Source organism: Bos mutus, chromosome 23 (genome assembly GCF_027580195.1).
Source record: "Bos mutus isolate GX-2022 chromosome 23, NWIPB_WYAK_1.1, whole genome shotgun sequence".
Taxonomy (NCBI): domain Eukaryota; kingdom Metazoa; phylum Chordata; class Mammalia; order Artiodactyla; family Bovidae; genus Bos; species Bos mutus.
In genome coordinates, this window is record NC_091639.1 from 21,058,797 (window position 1) to 21,077,982 (window position 19,186).

Genomic DNA, 19,186 nt, shown 5'->3' on the forward strand with positions numbered 1-19,186 from the left:
CATTTAAAGAATGAAATCCTGCCTTTTTTTTTCTTGGTGGTTTTTTCTGGGGAATGCCATTTATAAATGCAGGCAGAATTTAATATAATCCCTATCAAATCACTCATTAAAAATTTTCACAGAACTAGAACAAATAATTCCAAAATTTATATGGAACCACTAAAGACCCAGAATTGCCAAAGCAGTCCTGAGGAAAAAGAACAAAGCTAGAGGCATAACCCTCCCAGACTTCTGACAATACTACAAAGCTACAGTAACCAAAACAATGTAATACTGGCACAAAAAACAGACACATGGATCAATGGAACAGAATAAAGAGCCCAGAAATAAACCTACACCTATGATCAAACTTCGACAAGAGGCAAGAATATACAAAGTAGAAAACAGTCTTCAGGTGGTACTGGGAAAGTTGGACAGTCATACGTACATCAATAAGGTTAGAACACACCTCACACCACATCCAAAAATAAACTCAAAGTGGCTTAAAGACATAAGACATGACATCATAAAACTAGAAGAGAACCTAGACAATTTATTCTCTGACATAAATCATAGCACTTTTTCCTTAGGTCAGTCCCCCAAGCCAATAGAAATGAAAGCAAAAATAAACAGATGGGGCCTAATCAAACTTTACAAACTTTTGCACAGCAAACAATAAACAAAATGAAAAGACAACCCATAGACTAGGAGAAAATATTTGCAAATGATGTGACTGACAAGCCACAGATTTGGCTTAACTTCCAAACTATACAAATAGCTCATACAACTCAGTAACAGAAAAATAACTCAATTGCTAAATGGGCAGAAGACCTAAATAGACATTTCTCCAAAAAAGACATACAAAAGTCCAAAAGGCACGTGTGAAAAGATGCTCAACGTTGCTAATTATTACAGAGATGCAAGTTAAAGCTACAATGAGGTATCACCTCACACCAGTCAGAATGGCTTTCATCAAAAAGCCCACAAATGGGTCTTTGCTGGGGCACAGTGAATAAGACTCCATCTGCCAATACAGGAGACAGGGGTTTGACCCCTGGTCTGCTAAGTGTCTCAGAGCAGCTAATCCCTTGCACCACAACTATTGAGCCTGTGCTCTCAAGCCCGCAGGCCACAACTACTGAAGCACCCGCATGCCTAGAGTCTATGGTCTGCAACAAGAGAAGCCACCACAATGAGAAGCCCACACACTGCTACTAGAGAAAGCGTGTGCAGCAACAAAGACCCAGCATAATCAAAAATAAATAAAAAATCTTAAAGACTACAAATAACAAATGTTGGAGATGATGGGGTGAAGGGAACCCTTCTACACTGTTGATGGGAATGTAAATTGGTGCAGCCGCTATGGACCCTGGGCTTCCCAGGTGGCTCAGTGGTAAAGAATCTGCCTGCCAATGTAGAAGTCATGGGCAGATTTTCCTAAATTGGGAAAATCCCCTGGAGGAGGAAATGGCAACCCACTCCAGTATTCCTGCCTGGAAAATTTCATGGACAGAGGAGCCTGGTGGGCTGCAGTCCATGGGGTCACAAAGAGTCAGATGTAACTGAGTACACACTATGGAGAACAGTATGGAGGTTCCTTAAAAAGCTAAAAATATAATCCAGCAATCCCACTCCTAGGCATATATCAAGAGAAAACCCTAATTCAAAAAGACACATGTACCCCAGTGTTCATAGCAGCACTATTTACAGTAGCCAAGCCATGGAAGCAACTAAATGTCCATTGAATGGATGGATAAAGAAGATGTGTTACATATATACAATGAAATACTACTCAGCCATAAAAAATAATGAAGTAATTCCATTGGCAGCAACATGGATAGAACTAGAGATCATCATACTAGGTGAAGTAGGTCAGAGAAACAGAAAATCACTTATGTGGAATCTAAAATAGAATACAAATGAACTTATTTACAAAACAGACTCATTAATGCAGAAAACTTATAGTTACCAAAGGGAGAGAGTGGGAGAGGGATAAATTAGGAGTTTGGGATTAGCAGATATGCAGACAGCAGATATGAAACAGGTTAACAGCAATGTCCTACTGTATGTAGCACGGGGAACTATATTCAATATCAAGATAAATGATAATGGAACATAAAAATAACCACAGGATGGCGCTGAATCCATAGCTGAAAATCAAAACAGAGCCCATGAGGTCAGGAAGATCTAAATAAAACAGGTGTCAGAGGCTGATGACCTGAGCATTGGTATACCCACTTCTGATTGTGTGTAGGCAGGGATGTTGAAGGAGTGTTCTGTAAAGGGAAAACTGGAGGTGAAGCAGTGTCTTTGAGTACTGAAGTGAAAAGTGTGTCCTATTGTGACTGTGGAAATTGGCAGCAGAAGCCAAAGGAGTCAAGAAAACAGTAAATAAGGAGCAAATCAGGGTAACAATAGAATCATCATGAGAAGAAAGGCAAGGGTAGCAGTAAAGTCAACATAAAGCCTATGGTGAAAACTACTAAGGAGATTAAATGAGTCCAGGATTCAAGTCATCAGAGCAGGTAACCAAAGGAGAAATACTTGCAGGGGGCGGGGGCGGGGGTGGGAAGTGAATGATGTGAACTGTGACTCTTTAGTGCTGAAGTTTAGTATTGATGATTTAGACAGATCTCACTCATTTCTGTGTGACATACATTGCATTCCCTTCTCACCCTAAGCTGTACCTTCCCAATTCTGGCTGGATGGCAAGTAGTCCTACTTGAATTCTTTCAACAGGCGTGAAATTACCCACATGCTGAGGTGCAAGTGTAAGCCATGCATAACAGTAACAGATTCATTTACTCCACACTCAGATGCTCAAATGTTATTTTCTTTAATCTGTTATTCCTTGTGAAATACATCACTAAAGTGGATTGGCTCCTGCTTTCAGTGGAATGTCTGGTATCTATGTGAAAGTGTTAGCCACTCAGCTGTGTCCAATTCTTTGCAACCCCCATGGACTGTAGCCTTCCAGGATCCTCTGTCCATGGAATTTCCCAGGCAAGAATACTGGTATCTACAAATACCCACTTACAAGAGTATTAATAGAATGTGGGTTTCAATTAAATGATAAGGGACTTCCCTGGCAGTCCAATGGTTAAGACTGTTTCCAATGCAGGGGCCATGGGTTCAATCCCACTGTGCCACATGGCCAATAAATAAACAAATAAATGATAAATGACTAGTACAGATAGTGGTTGCTAGTGTGGGCAGGAATTATTTACAGAATAAACTCTTATTTCACTTTCTATCTTGATCTTTAGAGCCCTCTGTCCATCCTCTACTTGGCAGTTATCAAAAGTTGTATTTATTATCTCCCCCTTCCAAATGTGTTCTTCTCAAGGGCCCCATAATTAAATACATAAATGACTTCAGTACCCACCCAGGGACCACAGATGTCATCTGTGATTCCTTCCTACCACCCACCTCTTAATCTCTCTTGAGTCTGTCTGTAGCTCTCTACGTGGCTTCCCTGACTATCATTTAGATCACAGTTCTGTGATATCAAGGGCTTCCCAGGTGGTGCAGTCATAAAGAATTTGCTTACCAATGCAGGAGACACAGGTTCGATCCCTGGGTCCGGAAGATCCCCTGGAGGGTGAAATGGCAAACCACTCCAGTATTCTTCCCTGGGAAATCCCATAGACAGAGGTGTCTGGCAGGCTATAATCCATGGGGTCGCAGAGCCTGACACGACTGAGGGACTGAGCACACGCGTGCACACATACACACACACAGTGATGTAGCCTGGCTGCCTGAACACGTGTGCACACACGCACACACACAGACACTGTGGCCTGACTGCCCACCACAGCCTCCCTCCACCACCACCATGCCCCCCACCCAAGCCCTTCTCTGAACCACATCCACAGTGAGAGTTCTAAAGAGCAAATCAGCACCAGCTATGCAGGAGATAGAGACAGTGTGAGTAATATTTATAAAGCAGCATAAATGTGGCACTGGAAAGTCTTTGCTTTGGGCAGATTACCCTCTCTGAGCCTGGCCTACACTCTTTCATGACCCTCAAAGTGGCTCCACAGTTAAGAACAATCAGTGATCCAAGGGATATGGTGAGGGACTCTAGTCCTAAGACTAAGGCAGAACTGGCCCAGGCTAGCTATACACACCAGTCCCTGCTCAGGAAGTGATGGAGAAATAAGCTAGAAGGAACCTAGTTCCCTAAGTGCTGGAACAGAACCCTGGCAATCACCTTCCTCCAAAGTTTACACGTGAGGACCTAAACTTATATCTTGGTGAAGTCATTGCTCCTGGGAGAGAGAAGGTTGGGTCTCTGTTACCCCTATATCTCCCAGAGATGGTCAGAGTCAGGCCCAAGGAAATCCTGGTAGCAGAAGTGCTGTTTGCAAACTTCCTGCTGTGAGGGACTCTTCCCTAGCAGGCTAGATTCCTGATTCTATATGAAGCTGTTTTTTTCCACTTTGACTCATGTAGCCCTTTTTTGTTCCAGAACTGGCATGACCACAACTGGGACTTCTCTTGCTTCTCCAGATAGTCCATAATTTAGTGGCAGGTGCACTCCACCTGAAGTCTGGGATTCAGCAGAACTCCCATTCAGTATCTTATGCTCCAGACGTAGTCCAGTTTTTTAATGACACATATATATACACACACGTACATGTATACATATACACAAATGTACACACATATTAATATGGATTACTTAACACATATTAATTATAGGGTTAATAGATATACTATAAAGAATTTCTACACATCAGTAAGGAAAAGTTAGGGAATTCCCTGGCAGTCCAGGGGTTAGGACTCCATGCTCTCACTGTTCAGGGTCCAGGTTTGATCCCTGGTCAGGGAACAGAGACCTTCCACAATCCACATGGTATAGCCTGGGGGAAAAAAAAGTTAAAAAGCCCAAAAGGAGGCTGGACAAAGGATATGAATCAAAAACTCACAAAGGAAGAAATGCAAATGACCAATAAACATATAAAAGGAGGCATAATTCCATTAATATTTGGAGATTAAAAATAAAAACAAGATACCATTACACACCTAACAGATTGGCAAGTATTTAAAAGTTTAATAAAATATTGGCAGGGATATGGAATGTAAATTGGCACAGCCAATCTGGATGCACTTAAATATCAAAAATTTAAATGCATAAATGATGTGATATGTTAATTTTATCATCCCACTGTCCTTGAGAACTAGACGTCTTAACCTGGGAGGAAAGTGTAGTAGGCAGGCTCTAAGATGTCCTCCAGTGACCACAGTTCCCAGTATTCAAAACCTTACATAATCCCCACAACCTCTAAATAGCTTGCTTCTAACCAACAGAATGGGCTTCCCTAGTGGCTCAGACGGTAAAGAATCTGCTTGCAATGCAGGAGACTTGGGTTTGATCCCTGGGTTGGGAAGATCCCCTGGAGGAGGGCATGGTAACCCACTCCAGGATTCTTGCCTGGAGGAATCCCCAAGGACAGAGGAGCCTGGCGGGCTACAGTCTATGGGGTCACAAAGAGGCAGACACGGCTGAGCAACTAAGCACACACAACCAATATATACAGTAATGTTGAGGGGATGTCACTTCTGTGACTAGGTGACCAAAAACACTGTGATTTCTGTTTCGTGGCTGATGCTCACCCCTGGGGATTTTGATGAAGCGAGCAATCATGATTTAAACAAAACACAATTTATAGACTGCAAGAGAACAGTTGCAAATGACGTGACCAATAAGGGATGATTTCCAAAATAAACAAACAGTTCATGCAACTCAATAACAACAACCCAGTCAAAAAATGGACAGAAGATCTAGACAGACATTTCTCCAAAGACGACATACATATGGCCAAAAGGCACATGAAGTGTTCATCATCACTAATTATTAGAGAAACACAGGTAATACAATGAGGTATCACCTCACACCAGTCAGAACGGCCATCATCAAAAAATCTACAAACAATAAATGCTGGAGAGGGTGTGGAGAAAAGGGAACCTTTCCACACTGTTGTTGGCAATGTAAACTGGTATAGCCACTATGAAGAACAGTATGGAGATTGCTTAAGAAACTAAAACTAGAGCTACCATATGATACTTCAATCCCACTCCTGGGCATATATCTGGAGAAAAAATATGGTTTGAAAGGATACATGCACCCCAACGTTCACTGCAGTGCTATTTACAATAGCCAGGACATGGAAAACCTGAATGTACATTAATAGATGAATGGATAAGCAAGATGTGCTTACCATTGCACCACCTGGGGAGCCCCAGCAAACAAGATGCAATAGGAAAAAAGAAATGAAGGGGAAATCTAATTGAAAGAGACAAGACCTATCAGTCAAACACATTTGGCAGATATCATGGGGGTCCTGATTTAAGCAAACATTTAAAGACATGCCCTTTATGTCTTTCCACTTGGGCAGAGAGAGGTGAAGTAACTCACCTACAGCCACACCAGTGGACAGGAACCAACCACAGCACAGCAGCGCCCTGACACCAAGAAGCAAGTGTGTCTCTCCTTCTCCCACCCTTCAGCTTTCCCCGCTCCTCTTCCCATCCAGCTCTGGCTGCCTGCAGAGGTCCTGCACCTGGCTGCCCTCACTCCCTGTGTCTCCCGTCCTATCACCGTCATCATTAACATCACCTGACCTCCAGGAGTCCATCCATATATATTAACATAAAGAACTGGAATGCAAACACGTACTGGGTATGTAATAATATAAGGTAATCACTCCCTGGGTCTCCCGCCCCACCATTAGCATCTCCTGACCTCCAGGAATCCATCCATTTCTTCCTCTTGTGCACCACCAGGGTATCTGCGCCATGCCCATTCCCATTGCTTTCAAGACAGAGCTAGTCACACAAAATACTTGACACCAGCTTAAGTGGTTTCACCTACATTTTCTGGATAAGGGAGAACAACTTTCTGGGGGCTGGGGTGGGTTGTTGTTGTTCAGTCGCTATGCTGTGACTGATTCTTTTTGACCCCATGAACTGCAGCATGCCAGGCTTCCCTGTCTTTCACTATCTCCCTGAGTTTGCTTAAACTCATGTCCATTGAGTTAGTGATGCCATCCAACCATCTCATCCTGTCTCCCTCTTCTCCTGCCCTCAATCTTTCCCAGCTGTGGGGGATTGGGGGAGGACAAAGTTTCTGGATGCAAAAACCCCATGGATGGAGGAGCCTGGTAGGCTGCCATCCATGGGGTCGCAAAGAGTCGGACACAACTGAGCGACTTCATTTTCATTTTTCACTTTCATGCATTGGAGAAGGAAATGGCAACCCACTCCAGTGTTCTTGCCTGGAGAATCCCAGGGCCGGGGGAGCCTGGCGGGCTGCCATATATGGGATCGCAGAGTCAGACATGACTGAGGCGACTTAGCAGCAGCAGCAGTAGGAAAGAGCACTAAACAGTCAGTCAGTCCCAAATACTTTGCTCAACTTCGCCTGCTTGGGAGGTGACAATCACTTTATGTCACCAAGCTCACTAAACAGTGAATGTAAATGGTAAATAGCATGTCTTCTTCTTCTAGGGGGATGGTGAGGAGCACCTGTGAAACCCCAGGGGAAAGCTTTTTAGTCTACACCATAAGGCTTCTGCACCAGCCCAACCCCTTCCTGAGTCACCCTCCCACGCAGCACCAACTCCCTCACCTGCTCCAAATCTTAGCGCAAATGCCTCCTTCTCAGTGAAGCCTTCCCTGACCACCTGAGATAATGAAACCCCACTCCTTTATCCTGCTCCATTGTCTTCTGTTTCCAAAACCCTTTATTACACTGTCATTTATTTATTATGTGCTGTGCTTAGTCATTAGTCGTGTCCGACTCTTTGTGACCTCATAGACTGTTGCCCACCAGGCTCTTCTGTCCATGGAATTTTCCAGGTAAGAATACTGGAGTGGGTTGCCATCTCCTTCTCCAGGGGAACTTCTGGACCCAGGGATTGAACTGGTGTCTCTTCTGTCTCCTGCACTGGCAGATGTATCCTTTACCACTGCGCCACCTGGGAAACCTCATTTATTATACTTACTGTTTGTTGTTTTTCTCAAGCAGGGTTCCCTGATGTGTCCCAAGTCCCTGCAACAGTGCCCACTGGCCCAAAGTGGTGCTCAGCAGATGCTGCTGACTGGCTGAGTGCTCTGCTTACTGCCTGAACTTCCCTTCTTTTCTAGATGCTCCTATGCTCACAGGCACTGAAAATCCTTCATGTCACTGTCTTAAGGCTGAATGCCAGAGTGTGTTATCAACGACTAGAACACTTTGGACTAGACTGATGAAAGAGAAACACTGAAAAAAACAAAACAAAACAAAAAGCAACATCCCCAATTCTCCCTTTGGTTTCCTTAGGTCGCAGGCCTGCCCTTTCAGGCCCTTTCCTCCCATCTCTCCTCTCCTCCCCTGTGCTATTCTCCTTTATGCCTTGGGCCTCTCTTTTATGGCTGCTTTCTCCTTTGTGAGCTTTTCTTTGCCTTTCTGGAAAGGTGAGATAGGAAAGGGCTGAGCCCTGGGGCTGGAATCTCAGAGGGACCAAACTGAAGGTCTGTGTTGAGGGTGAGTGTGGTCTGTAGTAGCACCCTAGCTAAGGACAGGCCACTGAGTCCTTGTCCTTGTGTCCAGAGATGCTGCAGGGGCAGGGGCAGGAGGACTGCAGATCCGCACTGTGCCTGTAAAACATGGACAGTTCCTTTCCCCTCACCCTGGGAGTTCATGTGAAGGGGAGAGAGGAGGCATCGTGGAAGCTCTGGAGCAGCGGCTTTTTCCTAAAGCAAACATTTACAGGAACACTTAGACTTCCCAAGTGATGAATCTGCCTGTGCAGAGCAGAGAATGCCACCTGGTTTCCCAACCACCTCAGCCACCTGCCCATTGCACTTCACGGCATCTCACTCCTCTGAGGGTGGGGCTGGCAGTGGGGAGCATGCAGACATAGGGGTTGCAATGGGAGGATGAGAAGGAAATGGATTTGCCTGACACCTCTAGCTGTAGAAGGACCATCAGGACTGTCTGGGGTCCTGATATTCAAATGTGCTCCATGAACCAGCAGCATCAGCATCACTGGGAGTTTGTTGAAAATGCAGATTCCTGGGCTCCACCATTACCTTTTGAATTAGAATCTATTTTAACAAGATTCCAGATGATTTGTAGATACTCTAAAATTCAATAAGCACTGTTCTGGGGACTTCCCTGGTGGTCCAGTGTTTAAGCCTCTGTGCTTCTACTGTAGGGGGCATGAAGTTCCATCCCTGGTCAGGGAATTAAGATCCTGCATGCCCTGAAGTAAGGCTAAAAAAAAAAAAAAAAGCACTATTTTAAATAGTCTGCATTTAGCTAATGTTCTGTTTCCAAATGAAACAGTCAAGGAATTTTAGTTTTTGTTGTTGTTATGGTCCCCAAGCTATAAGGAAAACCAAATATATATATATACACACATATATAGGCTTAACTTTTTTAAAACAAACTTTGAAGACATACTTAGCATGGTATATTTTTAAGTTGAACTTATAGTTCCTTTCTTTTGAAATTCTGATTAACATTTTGACGGTGGAGAAAAGTATAATGAGATTGTCAGCAGAGGCATTTAACATTCCATTTAGTTCAAACAGGATACTTAAAATTCCACCTACATTCATTAGATGGTATTATTTCTTAGGTAAATCACAGTGTACATTTATTGAGTTATATTTTCAGTGCTTTACAAATCTGTATTAATCTCATGTATCCTATGAGAAAGGTACTCTTACCCCCTATTAAATTTATAGATAGGGAGACTGTAGCATAGGGACATTTAATTAAACTGCCCAAGGTCACAGAGCTCACAGATGGAGAGGCAGGTACTGAACCTGGACAGTGTGGTGCCAGACTTGTGTGTTTAACCCTGACAGTAAATGGCTTGGACCTGCTGGTCTCCCCAGGTAAGCGTAAGCTGCCTGAGGTCAGAGGCTCCGTTTCTTTATAATGTCAATCATGCTGCTTACAGTGGCCTTCCACATGGCTAAACTTCTAAAGCCTGTGACAGAAAAGGCTATGAATAAAACAGGCACATTGCAAAGGGTTTATTATTATTGGCCTCATCACATGGCACATGGGATCCAGTTCCCTGACCAGGAATAAAGCCTGGTAAGATTTGGTTGCTTTAAGGGAAATTGTTAGAAATGAACCAAGGGATAGGGAAGAAGGAAGCTGCCCAGCAAGTGCCCACATGCTCACACCCACAGTCATCCACTCAGGAGACAGCAGCACATGGTCTGCAAAAAAAAGCCATGCATTCCAAAGCAAAATAAATTTCATAAGAGTAAAATAAGCCATTTGAATATCTTACTTTCCCAAGGATCACCTCACTGAAGGGCCCTGGTGGTCCATAGGGTTAGTTTAGTCCAGTTTGACAACAGTATGGATTCTAAAATGCCTAATGAGGTTGCAGTGATGACTGAAAGCTTTCCCACACTCATCACACTCATACGGTCTCTCTCCAGTGTGGCTTCTCTGATGTTTTATAAGGAGCGTTCGCCTACTAAAGCTTTTACTGCACTGACCGCACTGATAGGGTTTCTCACCAGTGTGGATTCGGAGATGCTGGAAAAGCCCTGCATTCTGACTGAAGGCTTTCCCACATTCATTACAGTGATAACGCTTCTCTCCAGTATGTATCCTCTGATGCTGAACAAGGTACGAGCTCAGGCGAAAGGTTTTCCCACACTCTTCACATTCATATGGTTTTTCCCCTGTGTGGATCCTTCTGTGTCTAATGAGGCTATTGCTGGCACTGAAAGCTTTCCCACAGTCCTTACATTGATAGGGTTTCTCTCCAGTGTGGCTCCGCTGATGTTCAATCAGGCCTGACCTCTGGCTGAAGGTCTTTCCGCATTCTTCACATTCATATGGCTTCTCCCCAGTGTGGATTCTCTGGTGCTGAATGAGAACTGAACTCTGAGTAAAGCTTTTCCCACACTCGTTGCACTTGTGACATCTCTCTCCAGTGGGCTGTCCGCTCTGTTTTTCTTCCCTGCTCTCATGTTTACACATTTCTCTATATTTTGAATCTAAAGGAATATCTCTTTGGGGTCTGCTATTCTCAAAATGTCCCATTTCTTTTAAGACTTCCTGTTTTGATGTCAAGTCCTGGTTTTTAAGTACAGTTTCACCATCTAGAATAATAAATAAATAAATGTCATTTTTTTCCTTTATGAAAGAGTATAACCATAGGATGGGAAAGAGGAAGATTCATGTCAAATATTTAGGATCCAGTTTTGGATCCTAAAACTGGCAGTATAATGTAACAACCTAAATTGAGATATGGAGACAAAGTAAGGGGTAACCAGCACCTGCTGAAATGGCTGGAGGTCACCCAGACAAGGTGAGGCTTCCAGAGAAGATGTACGCAAGCAGGGACTGTGAAGGGCTTACTACAAAGCAGGTGCTGCTCTAAATGCTTTATATATATTAATATCTTCAAATGACTCTGACTCTGTACTCTTATTTCCATTTTACAGATGCATAAACTGAAGGCACAGGAAAGTTACTTGACTTGTTCAATGTCACATAGCTTCTAAGTAGCAGTGCTTAAATTCCAACTGAGATAATTTGGCCCCAGAGTCCACAGTCTCAACTATTACCCTATATTGGACCACCAGAGATCCTCTGAATGGACCTGAAAACGTCCTTACCTTGTTCTCCAAATTTGTGGACCCCAAAAGATTCACATTTGAGCTGCATCACCATGGACTGAAGCTGGAAAGCTGTTGATTCCTCCTTGGCCTTCAAATGCACTGCATCCCCTGAGAGCATTTCAGCAAGTCCATGTTCACAATCTGGGGCCTAAAGGCAGGTAGGTATATTTGGGTTCATAAGAGGAGGACTACTGGAACCTAGACTCACACTCAATGAGAGAGATCATATGGAACTGTATGAGACATTTTATGCAATTGCACAGTGGAAAGCCCAGAGTTTAATTCCACACCCAAAAGCAGAAGGGGGAGAACAAGAGTGGCCCAATGAGGTGTGATGGTTTAAAATAAGCTCTTCAACATTATTTCCACTAAAAGGTGGAGCCTGATTTCTCTCCCCTTGAGTGAGAGCTGTACTTAAAATGGCTCATTTCTACTGAATAGAATGTATGGCAGAAGTCATTGTATATAACTTCTGAGACTAAGTCATAAAAACGTGAGGATTCACCCTTATCCTCTCTTCCTCTATTTCTGTCTCTCTCTCAGGGAAGCCAACTGACATGTTGTGAGGACACTCAATGAGCCCTAAGGAGAAACCCAGTAAAGACCCCTCCACCAACCAGTGAGGAACCAAGGCCGCCTACCAACAACTATGGGAGTGAGCCATCTTGAAAGTGGATCCACCAGCTGCAGTAGGTTTTCAGGGGACTATAATCTTGGTTGACATCTTTACTGCAACCTCATGAGAGATCCTCCTAAGTGGCTCCCAAAACCTGACTCAGAAACTGGGAGGTAATATTTGTTTTTTTTTAAGCCATTAAAGCTTAGGGGATTACTTGTTACCCAGCAACAGAGAACTAATACATGTGGCTACAACCAACCAACCTGGGTCACCAAACTTCACCCTTCATTTCATATTCTATGTCCAGAAGGCCATCTTCCTCCTCTCACCTGGTTCTCTGGTTCACTGAGCTCTCTCCAGGTCTTCAACTGCAGCCACTGCCTCCTCCCCACTCTCGGGATGGTGCTCACATACCCAGGCCTGGAGCTCCTCAGGCAGGATGGTCAGGAACTGCTCGAGCACCAGGAGCTCCAAGATTTGCTCCTTGGTATGTGTGTCTGGCCTCAGCCACTGATGACAGAGTTCCCGAAGCCGGCTCAGTGCTTCTCGGGGACCAGGAGTTTCTTGGTAACAAAAGTGTCTAAAAAGTTGGCGGGAGGCTTCCTGGCCAGAAAAGTTGTTCTCTCGAAGGTAGGGTTCTTGGTCCCAGATAGGGTCTTCCTCCACCTTCACAATCTTAAGTCCATCCTGTTCCCCTGCTGAAGCCATCCTGGGATTAATTTAGAAGGGCTCAATCCAGCCTGGGGTGGAGGTGTAACTGATTTAAATCCTCTGATTTAATCTTATTTAGGAGGATACACCTGATGAGAAAAATTATGTCTTAATGAAATAAGTAATGGGGAAAAAAACAGTGTAAGAATAATAATATCATGCTATCATTCATGTTTATAAAAGGTATACATATGTATGTTTAGAAACTGAAATTTAAAAAAAGGCATATGGCAGAAAACATTACTGACCCCATTTCTTCACGCTTCCCTGTAGACATGGACTTTGTTTTGTGCTCCTGCTGTGATTCTGGGTTCAACACATGACCTGACTTGGCCAGTGTAATACTAACAAGTGGGACAGAAGCTAGTGTGATTGCTCTTGCATGCCCGTGCCTTCTTTAACTGCTAAGAGGATATACTGGCTTTCAGATGGAGCAGATGAAACCATCCTAGGTCACCTAACAGCCAGATAACCTCCCCTCCTTCCGCCCTGCCCCAACATGTGAGTGACTCCAGCTGAGATCTGCCGAGCTCACAGCTGACTGCAGATGTACAAGTAAGTGCTGCCTAGATCACCAAATGCCACAGACTCATGTACTAAATAAATGTTTATTGTTGTTATCCTGCCAAAGACTTGTAACTGTTTGTTACACCACATTATTATGGCAATGAAAAACTATTACAGAAGGATGGCCTCTGGGAAGGGAACTAGGATAAGAGAGGAAGGACATGTTACTTTTCACATAATACCCTCTATATTTTTTCTGATTCTTGAGTCATTTGAAATAAAGTACTTATTCCAAAAAAATAAACAAAGGGACTTCCCTGGTGGTCCAAGGGTTAAGAATCTGCCTTGCAGTGCAGGGGATGTGGGTTCAATCCCTGGTCAGGGAACTAAGATCCTGCATGCTGCAGAGCAACTGAGCCCACGCGCCACAATTAGAAGTCTGCATACTGCAACAAAAGAAAAGACCCCAAGTGCCGAAACTAAGACCCAAGGCCGCCAAGTTAATTAAATTTAAAAAAGAAAAGAAACAAGAGGCTTTAACCAAATGTCTATAGAGCAAAGAGTAGGAAAAACATAATTCTGACAAAGCGTGAAGCAGTGAAACAGTGTGGCTTAGGAGCAAGTACATTTGAATTGGGCCTGAAATAACTAACAGAAATGAGGCAGGCAGAGAAAGGGCGCTGGCAGGAGATTCAACATCACAGGCCAAGCAAACAACAGACTCTAACCCTAACCCATTTAACATGCATCAGAGGATCAACAACAGAATGGACACAGCTGAAGAGTAACAGTGATTATGAGAATACTGAGACTTTACTCTGAATGCAACAGGGTATTAAAAAATATGAAAGAGCAGTTAATGTTAACTGCTCTTTCATATATATTATATATATATACATATTATAATATAAAATATTAAGATACTACAACATTAATATATAGGAACTTCAGAAGAAAAGAATGTAGTGAATGACTAAGAAATAATAGTTGATGAGAAAAAATTAAGAATTTTCCAGAAATGAAGGCCTGACCTCTCAGATCAAGAGTGCACACCTAGACATAATAGAGTGAAAGTGAAGTCTATTGTGGATAAAGAGACAATCTTAATAGCTACCAGAGGAAAAGAATAAAGAGACAATCTTAATAGCTACCAGAGGAAAAGAGATTACCTATGAAGGAAACACAGCAAAGTGCTCACTAACAGAGTCTAGAAGGCAATCGGAGTGGAGAAATGACTGTTAACACAGAATTTACCCCAAGCTAAATATAAGTAAATAGAGCAAAATGAAGTCATTTACAACCCACAAACACTTCCTACGAAAGTAAAGGATATAGAGTTCAGCAAAGAAAGGTGAACTCAGAAAGAAGGTATGAAATAGAGGAAACAACATAAGCTCAAGAACTAACAAAATATGGTGATAATTTAAATGATTATGGGAGGAAATCTCTTGTAATTTACTCACTCACATGTAAAATGATGTACATAAAAGCATTGTTTGTGAGACAAAGGTTGGAAACAACCCAAATGGCCACCAAGATGGGACTAGGTAAATAAATTATAGTAATTCATAACTACTGCTATGCAGTTTTTTAAAATGAGTAAGCTCTTTATATACAGATATGAAAGGATGGGCAAGATCCATTTAGTGAAAAAAGCAGAGTAGAGAGCCACTGTGAAAAATATTAACAAAAGGGAAAGGGGAAGGAAAAAAATATACATATATATATTTGGATACCTGAGCAACATTACTTGTCCCTGGGAATGGGAAATAAGTGGTTGGGAGCAGGTATGATGTGGAATTTTTCAATGGATAGCCCTTATTACATTTTTTACATGAGAATGTTTTACTACACAAAAGGGGAGGAATATAAAACTAAAATTCTTTATAATAACAAGATGTGGTAGATGGTCAGTTCAGTAAAAGGAGTGTATTAATGCCTTTGGTGTCAGGAGAATAGAAATACTGAAAAATAGACTTCATTTTAAAAATTCTAAAAGTAAATACACATCTTATAATTTAAGGGTAAATCAACAAGGAATTGGAGCAACTGGAACTCTCATACATTGGTATGATACTTTAATGGGTACAACCACTTTGGAAAATTATTTAGAACTATCTCTTAAAGCTTGAGAATAAAAATGTTCTGCAGCTGTGGTATAAGTAGCCCAGAACTGATCTATTCAATTAACAACTCATTTCAGAGAACACATTTTTGTAAGTCCATCAATTAGTGACAACCCATAGCTTTCAAAAATCAGTTAGTCGGGAATGACTTGTTAAAATAAACAGCTCTGAGTGCCAACTAATGAACAACAGTTTGCCCCATGAAACCATGCCTCCACAGATGTCAGCCCACTGAACCCCATGTTTCTCAAAACCCTTATGTAAGAGCAGCAACCTCTTCTGTACCTAGTGAGGACTGTACCTAGGTCCTAGTGAGAGGATCTCTTCAGCTGTCTTTTCATTTCAGATACTGAGTGATGGTCTCAACATTTTTTGACAAGATCGGTGTCTGTGTACCCCCTGACCCAGTAATTCCACTGTTGGATTTATACCCCCAAAGAAACAAGTGCTTATGCCCATTAAAAGCTAAAAATACAGGAATGTTCAGAGTAGTTTTATTCAAAATAGTTCCAAACTAGAAATAACCCAACTGTCCCTCAACCCTCAACTTGCAGAATAAATAAAGAGTGGAACTGTGTTAGGCAGAATTCTAAGATTGCCCTATGATATCCATCATGTTATCATGTCCCTTAAGATTGTTAGTTTACATGAAAAAAAGGTATTATTAAGATGTAATTAAGTTAGCAATCAGTTGACCTTAGGAGGTCTCTAGGTGGGCCTAACCCACTACATAACTCCTTTAACAGCAATTTTTTTTTAGCAGAAGAGGAAGTCAGAGAGTTGAAGCATGAGAAGGATTAGATCCACAACCACTGACTTGCTGATGGAGGGAGCCACCTGTAAAGGAATGCAGGCAGCCTCCAGAAGCTGAGACCTGTCCCCAGGGGCAGCCAGCAAGGAAAGGGAGACCTTAGTCCTTTCATGGACTTCAGTTCTACAACTGAAAGAAACTGAATTCTGTAACTGGTTTAAGACTCTTGTATTTTCAAAACACAGTCAATAAATTTGGTGCCATTTACATTAACTACTCAAAGTTTTCCTATTTGATTCCTTCTGCTGTCCTGCTTCATGGCTCTGTTCCAGGGAGAAGGAGTCCCTGTGCTGCTGGAACTTTCACTCTAATGGGGAAGATTAAAAAAAATTAATTAACAGCAACAACAACAAAAGGAGGCAGATAAAATAATGAGCAGTTGTGATAAGTACTGTGAGGAAAACCAACCAGCATCAAGTTATCAAATAAATGTAGGACCTATTAAGATAAGATGATGAGAGGTGAGGTAGCTCATGAGCCCTAAGAACAGTAAGGACTGAGCTCTGCAGAGTAGAGGTGGGTTGTAGGGAGAGAATGGTTCAAAACCCCCGACAGGACATAGAAGTTTGTTTTTGATTCTCAATGCACAGGAAAGCCACTGAAGGCGTATAGGAGGGTAAGTGACAAGGCCGGGTTTATGTTTTAAGAAGCTCTGCTACTGGATAGTAAGCGAGCTGAGGGAATGAAGATGGAGGCAAGAGTGGAAGAAGGCAAGCATCCAAAGAGTGGAGGTGGAGGCTAGTGCACTGGATCCAAAAGACAGCCACTTAGGTATAATGTCAATATATTCATCAAATTAACTTTGAAAAAACATAACTGAAAGGCAAAAGAGCTTAGCTTTTGTTTGAAAAAAGAGCTTCAATCTTTGGGCAGATATTTACGAGCTGCGCTGAGAGCTGGGTATACACAGGAGTTTATAACTCATGGGGATAAAATTATAATACAGTGAAAGCCATAATCTTGAAGATGTGTACAAGGAAGTAGGGCAATTCATCCTAAATTCAGGATTCAGTTTCTGTGTATTACATGATATTCACAAAGGGGACTCACTTCAAAAATATTCACTAAGTGCCTATATGTGTCAGGCAGCAAGTATATGATAAAAGAGTGATACAATTACAGAATCTGAAGTGTCCTCACCTTCCTTAATTGAACTAAAAAACCACGAGGTGCCAGAAAGAGTGTAAAAGAGCGTTTCTCTTTTTTTCTGACACCACACTTGTGCCACCCAGGGATCTTAGTTCCTTCACCTGGGTTCTAACCTGCCCTGTGCACTCCAAGCGCCAGGTCCAAACTGCTGGACCACCAGGGAATTCCTGAGCTTTTTTTATTAGCTTCAGCATATTAGCAATTACGAAGAGACAATGAAAATAATAAACCACCTGCGCTGTAAAATAAATTCCAAAGGAAAACTGATCACAATGGCAAAGAAAAAAGGAATAACTTAAATACTATGAGGAAACTGGCACATTCGGAAATGGAGATACTCTAGGAAAGGACTAGAATATCCTTCAACCAGGCAATAGGGTGGGGAGAAAGGAGGGGAAGGATTATTGTTATTGTTTAGTCGCTAAGTCGTGACCAAGACTTTTGAGACCCCCATGGGCCACAGCCTGCCAGGCTCCTCTGTCTATGGGATTTATTTCCCAGGCAAGACTACTGGAGTGGGTCGCCATTTCCTTTTCGACCCAGAAGTGGAACCCACATCTCCTATATTGGCAGGCAGTTTCTTTACCACTGAGCCATCAAGGAAGCCCAAGGGAAGCATAGGACTGTTTTAAATTAAGAGACTTAACTACATGCAACGAATGGTCTTTAATTGGACCCTAGTTGGTGTAAACCAATTGCAGAAAACACTTGTAGGACAACGAGGGTAAATTCGAATATGTAGTAGGTGTCAGGTAATATTAGGGAATGCGCTTACCTTTAGTTGGGTGTGTTGATATCGGGGTTACGATTTGTGTATGTAAAATATCCTTAAGTTTCAGAGATGCACATACGAAACTATTTAAGGGTGACAAGTCACGATGCTTTTATTTATTTTGAAATATTTAAAGAAAAAATAGATGCGATACTGCTTAATGTTAACACTTGTTAAATAAAAGCGATGGGTATATAGGAAGTTGGGCTTTTGACAAGGAGCGAAAGCAAGTTCCGGAAGCCCCTCTTCCACCTTCTCACCTCGGGTCTGGTCACAAAGCTCCGCCTCCACAAGGGGGTCTTCTCCACGACCCCAGCGGGGGCAGGGGCGGGACCTCCTACCCTAGGCGTGTGTCCAGGTGACCACGAGAGGCTGGCGGGGGCCACGCCCGCGCAGACGTCCCCTCCTCACCTACTCCAAGGCACCGATCTTAATCTTCCTGGGGCGGGGGAGTCGGAACAAAGTGCCTGAGGCTCACCTTCGGGATCGTGGGAGCTCCAGGTCCGCTGCGCAGGCAGCATCACTCAGAAAACCTACAAAGGCCGGAAGTACGTCATCATCCCAAGCTCCGTCGCCAAGCAGCCCTTTCCCTGCTAGGAGCATTGTTGTACTCTCTAGGAGCTCCGGAGGTTAATGCACTTGGTGACTACTTCATCACAAAGCTCGGAGCCAGAAATACAGCCCTAGGAGGGGAAACCCCCGCCCCCCGAGATTTCTGTGCTGAGTGGTTCCGGGCATCTAGAAGTCAATGGTCGTAGCAACGCAAAATGTTAGGGCCGGAAGGGACTTCATTGTTCCTCCAGTTCTGGTTGTTACCATCCATTCCTTCCTGAGGCTCTCCCCTAACTGGTCCCCTTAACACCACA

At 43.0% G+C, this 19,186-nt stretch overlaps 1 protein-coding gene across 1 annotated transcript; it reads right to left on the reverse strand.

The window, feature by feature from the left end:
- Positions 1–4,395: 4,395 nt before the first annotated feature.
- Positions 4,396–18,777, reverse strand: ZSCAN31 (zinc finger and SCAN domain containing 31). The gene is given in 5 exon segments (XM_014481302.2): positions 4,396–11,103; positions 11,623–11,773; positions 12,574–12,598; positions 12,600–13,044; positions 18,581–18,777. Coding segments are annotated over 4 exon segments (1,305 nt in total). The 5' UTR covers positions 12,953–13,044; positions 18,581–18,777; the 3' UTR covers positions 4,396–10,327.
- Positions 18,778–19,186: the final 409 nt, after the last annotated feature.